The sequence below is a fragment of the Culex pipiens genome, chromosome 2, assembly GCF_016801865.2.
Source record: "Culex pipiens pallens isolate TS chromosome 2, TS_CPP_V2, whole genome shotgun sequence".
NCBI classification, from domain to species: domain Eukaryota; kingdom Metazoa; phylum Arthropoda; class Insecta; order Diptera; family Culicidae; genus Culex; species Culex pipiens.
In genome coordinates this window covers 18,912,794-18,931,452 of record NC_068938.1, presented here as the reverse complement: position 1 = coordinate 18,931,452, position 18,659 = coordinate 18,912,794, and the positions used below count along the sequence as shown (strand labels likewise).

The 18,659-nt window shown below is 36.4% G+C and overlaps 1 protein-coding gene across 3 annotated transcripts in view; it reads right to left on the bottom strand.

Annotated features, from left to right (window-relative positions):
- Positions 1 to 18,659, bottom strand: part of LOC120432464 (protein Shroom) — a 371,160-nt gene that overhangs the window by 51,492 nt on the left and 301,009 nt on the right. For 2 of the 3 annotated variants that reach the window (XM_039597692.2, XM_039597693.2), the window contains exon 7: positions 2 to 295. The exons of the other annotated variant lie outside the window; for it this stretch is intronic. In XM_039597692.2, the coding sequence (XP_039453626.1) occupies positions 2 to 295 (294 nt within the window). The remainder of the gene's footprint in view (position 1; positions 296 to 18,659) is intronic. 3 annotated transcript variants of the gene reach the window in all.

Genomic DNA, 18,659 nt, shown 5'->3' with positions numbered 1-18,659 from the left:
CATCAGAAACAAACTCTTCTTCATGGGCGGGAGGTGCAACTTGGACCCGAAGTAGGTCAACCAATCGCGGGGGGTGCTACCAAAGGCGGAGGAGGACGACGAGGACGCCATCGATGCCGTTGACCCACTGGTACTGACAGGACTCGCCAGTCCCCACCTCCGGCAGTCCACAAAGCTCCGATCGTCTCCGTCCTCGTCGTCGGTGTCTTCATCGCTGCTGACGTAGCTGCTGTCGTTGTTGTTGTTGTTGTAATCCGTAACACGATAGTCCTGAACTTGGCGACGACCGGTGCAACTTTTTTTGTTGAGGGCAGAAAATGGCGCGCGCGCGCCGAAAAGATAAAAATGAAATTTATAGGTTAGATTGCGGTTTTTCGTTCGAGCAGGCAAGGTCGCGGCTCGTAAATCGTGGCTGAAGACAGAGTTTTTTTTTGCGCGAAGGTATTTAGCTCCAAATTTGGGACTGGAGATGTGCAACGCGAGATTTAGGTTTTGGGTTAGAAATGTTGAGTAGAATCGAGACCTTGATGCGGTGTCATCATAAGAGAATGTGGATGAAATTGGAACTCGTAAAAAGTGTATCACGTATATGGCAAAAAGTGGTAATTAAGCTTGCAGATATGCTTCGAGGACAACAGGTCATCAAGTTTCATGGCAGAACACGGCGAAGAAGTCCATAATTGAAAGTAAGCGTGCGAATCTTCCCCACGAAAATTAAACCGTTTATCGCAAATTCGTCAATTTATGGATAATCTCTTAATCAACAGTTGAGAAGTGCCGCTTCCCGCCAAAAGTACTCAATTACATCCCGATGTAACACTTTCGGACGACTCCCGCGCCTCTGAAGAACCCATCAACGAGAGAGATTGGCCGTAAAGATAAGGTGGGGACACACCGGTCAAGCCTTAAAACCGTCGTCGTGGGATGAGCTCTCCCGACTCCGTAAATGGAGGTGGAGTGTGGTCGTCGCGATCGTCAGAAAAGTGAATGTTTTTATTCGTTTTTAGAGTGCGGAAAGTTGATCTCTTTATAGGATCGCGAGCGAGACGGGAAGGAGGTCAGTCGACTTTAGGTATGGTCACTGTAGCCTAGGAGGGAGGATGATTTTAAGGGGGATGTACTTGTATGTGTAACTAGGTCACATTTGAGCTATGAATCTTGTTTAAATGTTGTACAAAACAGAAAATATTGAACTGAGTTAACTTTTTGCGGTATTGTACAATTTCCAAATTTCATGCAAAATATGATTATCAACGCAGGGAAGTGCATTCAAAATTGATGTCAGATAATTTGACTTCTAATTCCATTATTTTTTTTTAGTTTTTGAAAAAAATTGCCTTATGATTTTTGGCCCAATTTGGAAGGGTCGAAATAAACCCTTAAAAAATATTGTCAACGACCTAATCATGCTTTATTAAAACTTGACCATAATTCCTCATCTGGAAAGACATACTATCTTTCATAATAATTCCTAAAAGTTTCACTCAGGATGGAAAAAAGGAATTAAATGAACCCTATAAATTGATAATGAGCGTAAAATTTTAAGGTGTTTAATTTTAAAACGTTTAAACTTTCAAAACAGAATTGTTCAAAGATTATTTTTATTGAAAAATATTTTTTTTTATTGAAACAATAAAGGTATAGTTTTCCCAAATAGTTTAGGCTTCGTTTTGGGCTTTGTAAACGAGACATTGTCAAAGATGGATTTCTTGAGCGGTTGAAAGTAAATCATAAATAAATAAATAATAAATCATGTTACACAACAAAAAATATATTTTTTTAGTTTATATTTCACAAAAGCAATCATCCCAGAAATAAGGCTTTAATGATTTTTTTTTGTTTTTTTTTGCGGCCAAAGAAGGCGTTTTATGTCATTGGTTCATCCACACAAATTACCATACAAGACCGGCCCGTGGCTTAATGGCTACGACTCCCGCCTCATAAGCGGAAGGTTCAATTGAATTTTGAATATGAACAAAAAACGCACGGAATCAGGTGGGATTCGAACTCACACCTTTGGGTTGGTAGTCAGATACTCTAGCCACTCGGCCACCGAGGGGTTGACACCCCTTGAGAGCATTAATTCGTAGTGGTGAAATAATGTCACAAGGTCATTTACTACATAATATAACAATCCCTTTCCCAACGATTCCCCTACACACACTACACACCATATTCTATAAATAACTCGAAGTGATTGGTACGGTATGTCCTCACTTCTTCTTCTTCCCCTGATGATTCCATGAAATGTGGGTTCCGTTCATAGAATCTGTCTCTTGCGGTTAATGCAACGCAGTAGGCCGGGCCGCTTTAGTGAGTGTAATACATTTCGGGGGTTCTCGAAAGTACTGCAATCATTAATAATGACAAGAAAGAACTTGAGGCGTAATCTAACCTTAAGTTCTTCCCGGATGCTTTCTTCGGACTGGCTGCGCTTGTGTTCGATTAGATTAGATTTGATTGGTTCATCCACACAAATTACCATACAAATTTGGTTACAAAAATGGTACAGAAAACTCTAAAATCTGTTTCTTGAGGAAGAAATTTCTTATTAATTTGGTACCTAGAAGACTATTTTCCGACAATTATAGGACAAAATGTGCATATTATAGTTTTTTTAAACCTTTTTTTGGAAGATTAAAAAAATATCCTTAAAGCTATAACTCAGCAAGAGCTCTTACGAGAAATTTTCTGATCATTCATCTTCCCGTTTCTTTTTCTCCAGAGATTTGTGGGAATTTGTTCAGAGCTTTTTAGTTAATTTTAAATAAACTTCTTAGATAAAATAAAATAAACAAAACCTATTTTTAGACGTGGCAACCATTGGCACCGTGATGGATTTGTCTCGAAAATTGATGGATTTACGTCGAAACGATCCCAAAAATCTCCAAAAACCTTTTTTCATACCAAACGAAAATGTTAGGGTTGAAAGTTTGACATGTTTATATGGGTAATTCTCCACCAACCCACACGAAATCGGAAAAAGTTGCCCCGACCCCTCTTCGATTTTCGTGAAACTTTGCTCTAAGGGGTAATTTTGGTCCCTGATCACGAATCCGAGGTCCATGTTTCGATATCTCGTGACGGTGGGGCGATACGACCCCTTTCATTTTTCTGGTTTTTTTACTAAGACACGTTTTTCAGGTATTTGTAGCTCGCAACCGTGAAGAGATGGAAATTTGGTGTCATAGGGAATTTTGTGTAAAATTAGACGCTTAATTTGATGGTGTACTCAAAATTCCGTAAAAAAGCATTTTTCATTAAAAAAAGTTAAAAAAAAGTTTTAAAATCGCTGCCATTTCCCGTTACTCAACTGTCAAAAATCGTGAGACATGTCATTTTATGGAAAATTTTATGTACTTTTCGAATCTGAAATAACCCAGAAGGGTCATTTTTTCATTAAAACAAAATTTTTCATTTTAAAATTACGTATTTTTTCTAACTTTGCAGGGTTACATTTTAGAGTGTAACAATGTTCTACAAAGTTGTAGAGCAGACAAATGTTTTTAAAAATGTATTTTTTCTTGAAGGGTTTACTTTGGCTGTGTTTTTAACATACATTTCCAATATTCAGAGTCATTACTAATTCAAAGAAGATTCAAATTGCAAAATACTGGTTATAAAAGTTAATATTGAACATCAATCAAAATTTAGAAATACATTCAATAAATATCAAACTCTTTTGGTAAAAATCGAAACCTGACATATTTTTCTAATGACTTCAAAAAAGAAGAAAACATAAACATTACCTTTAAAAAATATGAGAGCTTTTTGAATTTTTACGTTAAGATATGTTTAAAAAATAAAGCAGAAAGATAAAAAATAATGTAAAATAATATTTAAATACCAAGTCAAAGTTTCAAATTTTGAATGAAAAAAAGTGTTTTTAAATGTTTCTTAAACTGTTTTAGTTGTTTTTCAATCATTAGTTATCAAAAAATGTAAGAAAACAAAAATTTTAGCCAAAAAAACCTTGTGTGGTACTATACATGAAAAATTTACAAAAAAATAAAAACAAATGTTTGAATAAACCCAAAGATTCCAAAAATGTAGCTAAACACAGGGGAATTCATTTTAAATTAATTTAAATTTTCGTTAAAATTTTATAGTTTGTTTAAAAAAAAAAATAATAAAAATAAAATAGATAAATACAAATAAAAATAAAAAAAATCTTAAAATCAAACAGGAAAAAATTTACCAGAGAAGCTAAATTTTTGCTTTTAGAAATTGCTCAAATGATCTGAAAAAATTGAACATTAGAGGGTAAAAATGGATTGAACCAAATTTTTGGACATTTTTTAGAAGTTTTGAAAAGTCATGTAAAATAAAAAACAAACAAATTTGATAGAAAAAGTGTTATAAAACGCAAATGGTAATATTCATCAGGGAATGGTGACAGATTTTGTGACTAAAAAAGTGCAATATTGTATCGGGAATTGGTGAATTTCAATCAGATTTTGGTGAATTTTCAACAGGTTCACATTTTTACACAGACTTTTGACTTAAAAAGGAGGTAATATTCAACCTGCCAAAATTCAACTTTTTTTTTGCTGTGTAGTTGTTTTGCAATTATTAGGTTCAAGATGTGTGTGTGTGTCCAATCTAATGCCCACAGGCCGTCAGCGAAATTATGGGAAAGTTTATTTTGAGTCAGACTTTATATTTTCATTATTTTTATTTAGACAAGGGATAGAGATTTTAGAATAACATAATTTAACCTCAAATTGTAACCATCACTTTTGAATTCAAAACTTTTTTTCAAGTATTGAACCTGGTCCATTACTTGAAAACAGATGCGACAACAAAACTATAAATGCTAGCAATTAAAAAAAAGTTCAGTTGATTCCATTCGATGTGACTGTAGAAAACGAATAAAATCCTTTTTTTGCTTTGCGGTGGAAAAAAGAGTGAAGTGTAACAAAAATTAAGTACCCCGATCAACAAGTTCATTTATCCCTGCATGCAACTCATTTAATTGAGTGATACGCATAATAAAGCAATCTCGCCCATTTCCTGCCCTTGTCATCGCCGCCGGTATCGAACAACTTTTCACTTACTTTTTTACCCCCTTTTATTCATAGTATAGTATGAAGTCGTTCACTACTCTAGTGATACCCCTCTCTCTGTGGTAAGTCATCGTGATCAATGGAGGTGCCATTTTTTGCTGCCTCCCGCGATTGCTTATCAACTTCCTCCCAACTCTCACTTTATTATAAATATCTACCTCCCGCGGGTGTAATGAAATCGCGAGTAAAAGAAACACAGCTGCTTTTGCTCCGGACCCACAGGGCAAACCAGGGAAAACGCTTTTGTCTTACTGACTGATATCTGTAACGGTCGGTCGTTTGTTGCCACCTCGTTCCCGCGGGAGATTTCATTTAGGTTCCGACCTCGGCGAGTGAAAACTTGAGTAAACAAATCGATTCGTGGAGGTGTAAAGAAAGTCGCGTTCAATTTAGGTTTCGGACGACGAACAAGGTCACTGGCTTGGAGAGGGAAGGTTTGGAACGACTTTACAGGCCATAAAATCTCAATTAGGGTTTATGGGTTGGGGTTTGCTCGAACTTAAAAACCGTGACTTAAAAATAGACCAGCTTATCTCAACCTGAACCTGGTTTAATTTGAGTTCATCCCAGTGGCCACACGCGTGCGGTGATGACTTCCTCGAATAAATCGACAAAACTTTCTTCGCGAGACTTCTTCTGCGGTATCTGATTCAAGTGAAAACGATCGTGTCCTCCCCCCACGCTGCGATAGCCTAATTTGGGGATGATTCGCGTGAAGAAGCGTTCAATCGGGGTGACCCAATCTTTCTATCGGGAATTCCCGTCAATATTTGGTGGGTTGATTTGTCTTTTTGAGGAAATGATTCATTCATGGGGACAAGTTTCAATTGAAAAAACCGGAAATAAAAGATTGTTAACAAAAATTTGATTAAACAAAAAAACGCGATATTGATTAGGACTTTTTAAAATTTGAAATTTCGGGTATAAACTGTTCTTCAATAATTTGTTTTTTGTAGTGAACATTCTAAAGTTCATAAATTAGATAATTTAAAATATGTTTCAAGGAAATCAAGCATAACGAAATTCCAAATTAATTGAATTCAGTTTCCATGTGCTTCAAAATTAAATTTTTCAAAATTCGTTTCAGAAGCTGATAATTCAGTCTCAATGCCTTAGTATGCCTAACAATTTTTCAATTTCAAGCCAATTGCCACTGAATTGCACAACCTAATAAGAACCAAACATTTTTCCTCAAATTCCATTCTGTTCCATGTTGTTTCCAATGTTTGCACACTTCAAACAAGGTACAAAAAATCAATTTTGACCATATCTAATAAGAAACTACTCACTGCTAGCCTACCTACTTCAATACCACTTCAACAAAACAACAACAAAAAAAACCCCTCCACGGAACGAAAGGCTCCAATTTGTTTTGATAAATTATTACACTCCTGCTCGCGCTAATCGGGTGTCCCGATCCGGCCATGCATGTTCTGACACCATCAGCGAACAAAAAGCTGCAGCCAGCCGGCAGCTGCGGCTAATAACCGTAAAAATTAGTAACTCATTGAACCTTCCAAAGTTAAAGGTTTCCTTGCAAAAGCCTGGTGGTGGTGGCTCGCCACTGTCCGGTTGAAGTCCGGAAGGGGGGCACTGTTAGAAAAATTAAATGAAAATTTGTGTAAAATTTTCTATCTTTTTATTTTTTATAAAGAATCATTTGAAAATCAAATCTAATCAAAATAATGTTAAAATACAGCTTCCAAGACTACCATGTAATTTTACATAAAATTTAATGAAATATTGATTTGCATGGAAACAATGTAATTTTACATAAAATTCACTGTAAATTGAATTTTGCATGAAATTCATTCAACATTATGACGAACTAATCAAACTCTCTTATTAGTATTACAATTCAGTATTAAATGACATTTCATAATTTTACACTACTTTCCGTGTAAATCTACCAGCACTCAGCAGGGTCTCCAAAGTTCAACTCGGCTCCCCCGAAACCGACGTGAAGGGAAGTGCAAAGGAAACCGAGCTCGCACAAGAAACGGTTCCAAGGTGATCCGATTGGTTGACCACTGCTGCCGAAGACCACTAAATTGGGGGTGATTATCGACAGGCACTCAAAGTTATGGTCCCGTGTGCGCCGTGTGTGTTGGGTCAAAGTTAATCAGTGACATAAATTCCTTGGGTGAATAGATTTCGACGGCAAAAAGGGATCTCCAGCGGAGTTAAATCGACGTTTTTAGTGTGTTTCTGTATGATTTAATGGGGCAATCGCGCGCGAGGAACAAGGATATCTGGCAACCCTGCCAAACTTTAAGGTGATTGGGGGAACTATTGGAAACTGACTATCTCGACGACAACCTACAAGAACTGAGACCTCGCTGCGCTCGCTGATCCAGGTCGAGGTTTTCTTAAGGGAAGGCACAACAATTTATGTTCTCTTTTTATCACGTCGTCGTAGCAGATTGAGACCTTTTGGTGGGACCCTTGCGAGACAAAGGGGGTTGACTTTTTACAGACCTTCGCCCAGATCACTCGCGGCTTGGTCTGGGATAATAAAGATCGACGCAGGCAAAACATTGTCTCGGTAGAGGCCACACTACTGGAGGGTTCAGAAGGACGTAGTTTCCAACACGGGGGTTGGGACATGGAAATTAATTTGTGGCACCACCAGCAAGGGTTTTTCAAGCAGACTGAAATTAATTAATCGTGCTCGCTTAATGTTGTAGAAGTTTAAAAAACAATTTCGATAGACCCCCGGGTGTACGCTCGAGGCGGAGCAATTAGTAGCTACAGGGTTATGTGCTGATGGGTTATCGTTAGGACCCCCACTCGCAACCCTTCTCTCCAAACTCCCTTGAGATTGATGTATCAATGAGCTGTGAAATGACGATGTGTGGAGTACCAGAACCCCCGCGCGAGTGTGAGACTTAGTAAATGGACCGATCGTGACCACCTAATGAGATCGATCTCGTCTTTATAAGCGGTGAGAAAAACTGCGAGATTAAGACTTGAGCTGACCACATGGTCGGTGAGCACGGTAGCCGTTTTTGGGATGGAGATTTCTGGTGCATGGAAATGGTACTTTGCAGAGCACGGCTTAATAATAGTTAAGTGAAATATATGTGTTACCTCGAGTCACGAAAGACTATTTAGCAAAGCAGATTGACGATCATTACCTGAAAGAAATTAATAAAATAAAAGTTAATAAAAATGGGTACAAATATACAAATCAGATTAATATATTGAATTATATTCTCTTTTCAACATGAATAGAAACATCCATATCATAAAGAGAGTTTACTCGCGTGACAATAAAAGGCCCAGATTTGTCCAATTGTGAGATTTTTAAATATAAAATTCCCTACAACTTTGGTATAAGACTCAGCTTCGAAACGGAGTAGGGAAATTGACCAGGAACAGCTTCCTCGCCGTTAACTATCCTGTGGTCCGGTTGGTGCTTCCGCAGGTACTGCAGCTCTTCTGGTAGACGAACCCAGTAACGGTCGGAGTCCTCAATCGGTCGAACCTGGGACCAATCGATACCGACCGACTCAACCTGAGACGAATCGATGTCAACCGACTTGGCGCTGGCCACGGCCAAAACGGCAAACAGAATAAGTAAATTCTTCATACTAGATAATGCTGGACACAACTAACTCCGAAAAATATTCCTCTCCTTTATATATGGGCAAAAATAAGCAAAGTTAAGTTTCGTTATCGTGATCGATTCATGGTTTCTTCGAAATGTAGATAAATGCCTAAACTTTTTATCTTGGTAAATTCATGGTTTCTCTGAACTGAGGGGTTGATTAACGTCTAGCTGGATCAAGAAGTGGGATATTCCGATTCATATTAGTCTGCCTTTTTGACGTAGGACTACGTTTTTAATCGTAACTCACCTTAACGTAGTTTGTGCCATACATGTATTTATTTATTTATTTTTATCCAAATCAGCAGCTTTCAGTCTTGAAAATGTTCTACGCTGAAGTGCTGACTACATTTAACAACATAACGAATTTTCGCCAAGATCATTTAGAAGTATAAGCCTCGATTACTCAAAGTTTCGATTATCCAAAAGAACTAAAAATTGCCTACTAAATTTGAACAGCTTTATAATCTCATTTTACCCTAATGAACTTATCTTGGGTTAGTTTTTAATAAGTCCTAAGTGCCATTTGTAACGTAAAACGCTATTCGATCGATTTGCGTTTAATTTTGAATTATCAACTTCAAAAATACTATTTACTGAAAATCAATGAAAATTCGCTTTGTTTCAGAAAAATAAATTAAGAAAGTGCCGGCGGTTGTAATGGCTGCAACGTCTTACGACTATTGGCAAATTAACCAGAGATAGCTAGATTAGATTTTCAATATGTTCTATCTGCTTGAGAAATCCATAGCACACCAGGTTGCTTTTAAAAAAATATTCTAGATATACTTATATTGTTTATTTGCAGCTCGTTGCTGTATGAGAAAATTTTGAATAGATCAAATCAAGTCTTAACAAATTCTTTTATATGATTTTTATGCCTTTAAACAACCCACGAAAAGTTAGGATCGATTGATTGCATTTAGCATGAGAAAATTGTTTTTTTTTTTTGTATTTTGATTTTCGTAATTAAAATTTGGACTTCAATTTTTAAACCAACGAACCAACGACAAAAGATACATCAGCGACATGTTCAAAACTGGTATGAAACGTGATTTTATAGATCATTTAATTAATTTTAACGCTTTTGTATCTGTTTAAAAATTAGTAGAAAATCAAACTGTGAAAAAGGTAGAATTCCCATACAGATTCCAATATAAAATTTAAATGCAAAGCGCAATGTGTTAACTCATCAAATCGATTATTTTCTTTTCTTTTGGGGAAGTTTAAATCAGCCTAAATGCAATCGAAATAACCTTATTCTGAACAGTCGATCATGTTGAGCCACACTAATATACAATTCAAAAAGGTCTTTTCAGCTCAGATTACACAGGTCACAATTTAAAAAAAAGTCAACATTTAGTGCCAATTTCGTGCTTTTAGTGCCCTATAACTCAGATGAAGTATCCTTTTATTTTCCAAATAAATGTGATCAAGTGGTCAAAAATGGAAAGAAAATATTATATAAAAAGCGATTCGAGCATTATAGCGACTGACTTAATTATTCCAGTTTGATAATACGTTAAATCAAGTTGAAAATATAAAATAATTTAAGAAGTTAATGATTGCAAATTTAATTATTTAAAAAATTAAAAAAATTGGCCCCTTCTGAAATTTTCTGAATAGATTTAATTTTTTAAATTATTTTTTTAAGATCATTGAAATCACGACTCACATTTCGACACGCCCAAATAACATGATATCCCTTCTGAAATTTAAGTCGTGATTTAAAAAACCAGAAAATATTTTTTTAAGCTGACCAATAGCTTCCATTGTGAGTCAATTGGATAGAATTTGGAAAAACTATTTTTTTTGTAATTTTCATTCTTTTTAAGGCTATCAAAGGTCGGAGTCGGATAGAAAATTGTAGAGATTTTTATTAGCTTTTCGAATATATTTTCGTCAACACTATTTTTGAAAATTTTAAAAAGAAAATTGTATTTAGGGGTTACATATATGTAGAAAACCACAAAATTTCATATGACAGAACATTTACTAAATTTACTAAAAAGATGATTTTCAATCACACCTGAAAGTTTCACGAAGATATTTCATGACTAAACTGAGTAAGAGACGATTTAAGTTCACAATTTTGCCATGCGCAAAGCGAACTGTCAAACTTTGTGAGCGTTTTTCTCGAAACACCGAGTTGATTTACGGGTGCCACGATATCTCGAGATGGGATGGACCAAATTAGCTGAAATTTGGGGTGAAGACTCCCAAGACATATTTCGTGTGCATGACGAAACCCGATTTTTAAATTTTGCTTTTTAAAAAAATACAAAAATCAAAAACTGAGGTTTTTTTATATGAAAAACATAAAAATATTTTTATCTTTTTTGAAAATTATGTTTTTGAAAATCAGCCTTCGTCATGCACACAGGACCGGTTTAACGAGTCTTCACCAAAATTTTGAGCTGATTTATTCAAAGCAGTGTTGAGATATCGTGGCACCCGTTTTTTAAACTGCTAACTTAAAATAGCTATATCTCGGCAATGGTATATCCAAATGTATTCATATTTATTTTGTTAATATATGAAAATGTACATTTAAATGCCCTGCAAAAAGATCATAAAAAAAATTTAATGTGTGCTCACACCAACCTCGGACATTTTTGACGATTTACATGTATGTAACACCATAAATAATTCAACTTGAAAATGGCTATCTTTTGAGACTTTATCAACATTGTATGAGAATATTTTTTGATTTGATTGTTTTGATTGAATGATTTTTTGTGTGAAATTTCAATACTTTACAGAATACACATTTAAAAAGAATCATTTCTTGGCAAAAAATGATGCCACTTTTTGTGTCCTAAAACATATTAAAAAAATGAACGTGAACGTGAACGTGAACAGAGTTCGTGCCAACGGGAACCAGGAAGAAAACTGTTCAACTTTTATAGTGCATTGCACCATGAAAGTGAACAGTTTTCTTCCTGGTTCCCGTTGGCATCAACTCTGTTCACCTTTACGCGATTTCATTTTTTTGAGTGTATATAAAGAAAACAAGATGAGAATACTGGATTAAATTTTATACCAGACGGAAAATTTCGTTCAGCAGGTAGTTGTTATTTCGTTTGATGATTGCTTAAAACTATTGTTCTGTATTTGATTAAAAAGCAAACGAAAATTTTGTGAAATCACCTAAATTTAAGCAAGTCACCCATGTTTGTTTGCAACTAGCAATATATCACTCTTGCCTTACACATGTCTTTATTGTCCATACAAATCGAACAATGCGATTATTTTGGTACCAATCCTACAAAACGAGTTATTTAAAATTAGGCCGTTGCAAATATTTTTGAAAATTGGTCCGAAAATCAAGGGACAAACATGTTTAGGTATATTTTTTTTTATTAAATCTTCTTGCAAATTATTTAAGTTCAAAACCCAGTCTATATTTATGTCAGTAGAACTGAAATTTGAACTCAATCTCTATAGATAAATCGGCTTACTTTTTAATTCTAACAAACCCTTTTCGCATTGTTCTTCTTCAAATCTCAAACTATCGTGGAACCGATTATTTCACCCCTTAAATTCTTCAATTCCCGCCAATTTCCCGGCATCTCTCACAGACTCTCTGTCGTAATCGCAGGTCATCAATTCTTTGCCACGACTAATTAACCGCCAAGACCTCTCCGCGTTCGCGATGCAGGCAGATTCTTTTCACAGCTCGTCGTCGTCGTCGTCTTCTCGGCGACATCTCCAGGCGATTGCATCCACAGTGTAAAACCTTTGATCCCCGCTCTCGCGCATTTTGCGACATCTTTCACTTTTCATCTCAAATTACGTGAGAGGAGTCGCAGTCTTGCAGTCAGACTAGGTGACATCTCCCATTTTTTCGTTTCAAGTTGGCAAGAATTGACTCCGACTTGGCGAAGTGACTTGTTTGCAATAAATAAGCAATTAAGCCCCCCCTCGCAAACCCTGCTCCAGAGATCTTCTGTAGAAGTGCACGAAGATGACACCGCGAGAGCAGAGCGCGCAGATCAGCTTTCGCGTGTCAAAGGGATTACAGCAACAAGCAACACTTTTCCAGGGTCTAAAGTCTTCTCGGAGGGATCGTGATCGCGTTGAAAGTGAATTTCTTCCTGACGGGGTTGTCGTCAACGCGCCATAACCTACCAGAAATTGGCTATTGGAAACGGTTTTTTTTTGCCTTGTGTGGCATTAGCGCTCGCCAGATAATGATCTCATTTTGAGAGCAGCGCAGAAAAGTGAATCGTGATGCATCGCTGGCATCTTTCACTTTTTAGGTTTCTTGGAAAAATAGAGGAGGGCTGTTGTTGTGTTATTGATCGTGTCGGAGGGGGAAGCAGTTGTTCTTTGTTTTGTGTAAACAGAGCACTCGTTTTGTGGGATTGGTACCAAAATAATCGCATTGTTCAATTTTTATGGACATGTGTTATGCAAGAGTGATATATTGCTAGTTGCGAACAAACTTTGCTGAAATTTGGGTGATTTCACAGAGTTATTGTTTCAATATTCGTGAAATTTTCCGATCTTTTCGAAAACAATATTTTAATTTTTTTAAACCAAGACTAACATTTCAAAAGGGCCAAACATTCAATATTACGCCCTTTTAAAATGTTAGTCTTGGTTTAAAAAAAATGAAAATATTTTTTACGAAAAGATCGGAAAATTTCACGAATGTTTCATATTTTAACATTGAAAATCGGACCATTAGTTGATGAGATATCGACATTAGAAAATGGTGGGTTGTTTGGGTGAGACTTAGAAAATAGTAGTTTATGCAACAAGTTGCAAAGAGTTGATTTTTTCAGCACGAGTCGTACATGGCAATATCTGAGCAACTAAGGGTCGTATTAACAAAGTTCAAAAAAGCAAAATATAAAGAATTTTCTCAGCTTTTCAAAAATATTTTTTTCAAAAGTGGACAAACATGTGCACTAATTAAAAAAAAAAGCTTAGACTATTTTCAAAAAAGTCACCTAAAAATGGATTCAACTTGAAAGCGGTGCACTTTATCAAAATTTCACTAAAGTACTTTTTGATTGCAAATTTGATTTTACATCGAAAAATGAAGTTCAAAAATTTTTGCGACAAATTTTTCGATTTTTTGAAAAAAATAGTATTGATTAAAAAAATTCATAACTCGGTCAAAGATTTTTTGCACAACCTGGAAATTTCAGAAAAGTTGGCATTTGATGTCCTCTAAAACATATCAAAAAATAAAAAAAATCAAAACTAGTTTTTTTTTGCAAATCAAGTTTTAGTGACAAAAAGTTAAATAAAAAATCACAAATTTTTTTTACCGTGTATCATTTCTTTCAGAGTAGTCCATATTCATACCTACAACTTTGCCGAAGACACCAAAGCGATCAAAAAATTCCTTCAAAAGATACAGATTTTAGAATTTTCATACATCATATTTGTATGGACAGCTGACAAATTTGTATGGAAAATTATATGGACAAACTAATAATGCAAAATGGCTCCTTTGGCATACCGAAGGCACCAAAAAAGTTTCTGTCGGATTAAAAAATACAAAAATTAAAATTCAAAAAAATACCGATTTCGTAGAATTGCTCTATTTTATTATGTCATTCTTTCAGATTCATTTGAAAAGAAACAAATATTTTGCACAATATCTGTTGAAATTAGCGGAAATATTAAGGTCAACCCATGATGGCTCTACCTCTGCCATCCTCGATAATGACACCATCCCAAACAAATTACCTCCTTACTTAGTATGGTCCTAATACGACGATCACTCAACGTGCACCCGTATATTACCTGCAAAACGTCCCGCAAATGGAAATTAGAAACAGATCCATTTTTCCCATGTACGGCAACGCTGGCTGCTCGCCATCAATAATGTCTTCTTTAGTACAAACACACACACACAACTCTCGCGCTTGCGCAAAAGTGAGAAGGCCACAGCCGAAAGAAAAATGGACTAATAATTACCGACCGGTCGTCCAGGAGCTACTTCCACTCAAGCCTTCGGTCCCATGGGTATCAAAAAACATTAATAATTATTAGGTTAATATTTCATCCCCCGGTCATGAAGTTGTCGCGAAATCGCAGCAAAAGTCGTGAACTGATTTGACGACGACGCTGTCGTCGTGCCGATCTTCAGGTTGTCATCGACGATCCCCAAGGGGATCGCGCGCGGGACCACTTTCGCTCTCGACGATTACCCAAATGAGATTCACTTTTCGTGATCGTGTAGCTGGACTGTCCCATGAGAATTGGTTCACGGGGTTTTTGAAAGTGGGGGTTCGCTTGATTTCGCCATTCTAGGTTGCGAGTCAGCAGATAAAACGGGCACCTTTAGTATTTGAGCTCGTAAGTGACCTCCTTTGTTCTGTCATGAAGAAACGATTTAAAATTCAAATCCAAACCGGTCTTTGCGAGCGGGTTGTGGAAGGAACTCCGCGAAGTCTCGCGTAGTCTGTAGCTGATCTCGGGGTGGCTTTGTACTAATCGCGCGTCAACGATCTATGTAAGTCGCTTCCTGCAGTATAGCTTAGAGCCGGTTCAAGAGACCTCACACATGTGACTTACGGTCGACGAGGAAGATTGAAGCAATTATCGTTAAGGTGGCTCCCGCGACGCAAGATCTGCATAGCTGTGCTGTGAGCTTCCCTATGGGTTTTTATTGTAGTCACAGCTTCAGTCGGTCACCTCGGGACCCGGTAGGCTCGGGAAATAAATTTGTCAAGATTACGGGCCTGGGAATCCAAGGCAGTAAGCTTCCACAAAGACTTCATTCCGTGAAACGGGTGCCCACCCCGGGACTCAACCCAGTAAGATTGCGATCGCGCGAGGGAGACCTTTTTGTGATGGTTTCCCGTCGATTTCCCACGTGATTCGAGCGCTCGAGGCGGATGTTCTGCAGGGCACCTTCAGCAACCTGATTTGCTCGTGTAATCGAGATTCTAGTCTATCAAGCGTTGAACTACTACGACTACGGCAGGCCTGCAGCTATAGGCTACGAGTCTGGCGAAGCAGGTTATCGAGGTTGGTCGTGATTGCATGATCAAGGATCGCTCGTGATAAGCGGATCAATTTGTTTTCTCTCTTTATGAAGTGGTTGAGGTGGTCGAAGTGATGTGGTGATTGGTTGCTTATCGATTGCTGTCTCGAGGGCGATCGATTGGAGGGTGCTGAAATGACTCAACTGGTGCTTTTGCGGACTTGCAAACAAAGGAAGTTTCTTGATTACTTTGAAGAGATTAAAAAAAGCCGCTTCACAGCAAGTACCACCCGATCAAATTCCTTCAACCAAGATTCCCCGAACATGCCCCCAAAATGTCAAATTCTGGGCTGGGCACGTGAACCCATGTTTTCTGTACAGTCTTTTCGCTGCTGCTGCAGCAGCAGCCTCAGCTGTGTACAATTCGCTTAAAAGCTTCCAAACACCACTGAGGTTGAACTTTACGGACTCTCCAGCACGACGATCCATCCATCGACTAATCGAGTCAATAAAGCAATTGGAGCGCGCGCACACATTTCGTTGGCCAGGGTTCGAGCGCGGAGGTTGCGCGCTGATACCGAGAGCTGAACCTTAACGCGGCGTAGAACCTCTCCTGAACCACTATGGGACGGGGTGGTCGAGGCCTTTCGCGCCGCGAGTTTAAATGTCACATGAAAGCAATAATTCTTCCCCCAAGATTTAGACGCCACGCGTGCGCTTTAAGCTAAGGCTGGGGCTTAAGGTTCAACTCGAGAACAGAAAGCTCGTGAGGTCGAATTACATAAAAACAGTGTGTCCGCACGAGCTTTAGGCGACCTCTTCGGCGGACTGTGACCTCCTGTGTTTTGGTTTGGACGTAACGTGACGCGCACGTTGTGCGCTGCTTAAGCACACTGAAGTGGCTTGGTCTAAACGGGGTCAACCACTCTTTTTGCGTTGCAAGTCTTTCAGTCAGTCAGTCCTTGTTTATTTTATTGTTCTGCGCAGAAAAGCAATCAATTTGGAAGGTGCGGACTACATCGCAAAAGAGATTAAGCGGTTTGTTAAGAATAAGTTTATTCATGCTGAATTGAGGGGCGGAATTGGTATAATTTTCTCTTGATTTGCAACTCACTTTAGGTTTGGTTTGCCATTTTGCTACATCGTAAAATGTGCGATGAACAATTAATGATAAAGTGAGACTTGAGTTACGTTTCGTAATTGGTTCACGAGGCAGTAATGGCTCAGTTTGTTTTGAACTTCATTTCTTTTATTTGTTCAATAATTATTTAATTCAATTTTATTAAAACCCAAAATGACCAAAAATGCAAAAATAACCAAAATGATGAAAGTGATCAAAATGATCAAAATGATCAAAATGATCAAAATGATCAAAATGATCAAAATGATCAAAATGACCAAAATGATCAAAATCATCAAAATGATCAATATGATCAAAATGATCAAAATGACCAGAATGACCAGAATGACCAAAATGACCAAAATGATCAAAATGATCAAAATGATCAAAATGATCAAAATGATCAAAATGATCAAAATAATCAAAATGATCAAAATGATCAAAATGATCAAAATGACCAAAATGACCAAAATGACCAAAATGATCAAAATGATCAAAATGATCAAAATGATCAAAATGATCAAAATGATCAAAATGATCAAAATGATCAAAATGATCAAAATGACCAAAATGATCAAAATGATCAAAATGATCAAAATGATCAAAATGATCAAAATGATCATAATGATCAAAATGATCAAAATGATCAAAATGACGAAAATGACCAGAATGACCAGAATGACCAAAATGACCAAAATGACCAAAATGACCAAAATGACCAGAATGACCAGGATGACCAAAATGACCAAAATGATCAAAATGATCAAAATGATCAAAATGACCAAAATGACCAAAATGACCAGAATGATCAAAATGATCAAAATGATCAAAATGATCAAAATGATCAAAATGATCAAAATGATCAAAATGATCAAAATGATCAAAATGATCAAAATGATCAAAATGATCAAAATGATCAAAATGATCAAAATGATCAAAATGATCAAAATGATCAAAATGATCAAAATGATCAAAATGATCAAAATGATCAAAATGATCAAAATGATCAAAATGATCAAAATGATCAAAATGATCAAAATGGCCAAAATGACCAAAATGACCAGAATGATCAAAATGACCAAAATGGCCAAAATGACCAAAATGGCCAAAATGACCAAAATGACCAAAATGACCAAAATGACCAAATGACCAAAATGACCAAAATGACCAAAATGACCAAAATGACCAAAATGACCAAAATGACCAAAATGACCAAAATGACCAAAATGACCAAAATGACCAAAATGACCAAAATGACCAAAATGACCAAAATGACCAAAATGACCAAAATGACCAAAATGACCAAAATGACCAAAATGACCAAAATGACCAAAATGACCAAAATGACCAAAATGACAAAAATGACAAAAATGACAAAAATGACAAAAATGACAAAAATGACAAAAATGACCAAAATGACAAAAATGACAAAAATGACAAAAATGACAAAAATGACAAAAATGACAAAAATGACAAAAATAACAAAAATGACAAAAATGACAAAAATGACAAAAATGACAAAAATGACAAAAATGACAAAAATGACAAAAATGACAAAAATGACAAAAATGACAAAAATGACAAAAATGACAAAAATGACAAAAATGACAAAAATGACAAAAATGACAAAAATGACAAAAATGACAAAAATGACAAAAATGACAAAAATGACAAAAATGACAAAAATGACAAAAATGACAAAAATGACAAAAATGACAAAAATGACAAAAATGACAAAAATGACAAAAATGACAAAAATGACAAAAATGACAAAAATGACAAAAATGACAAAAATGACAAAAATGACAAAAATGACAAAAATGACAAAAATGACAAAAATGACAAAAATGACAAAAATGACAAAAATGACAAAAATGACAAAAATGACAAAAATGACAAAAATGACAAAAATGA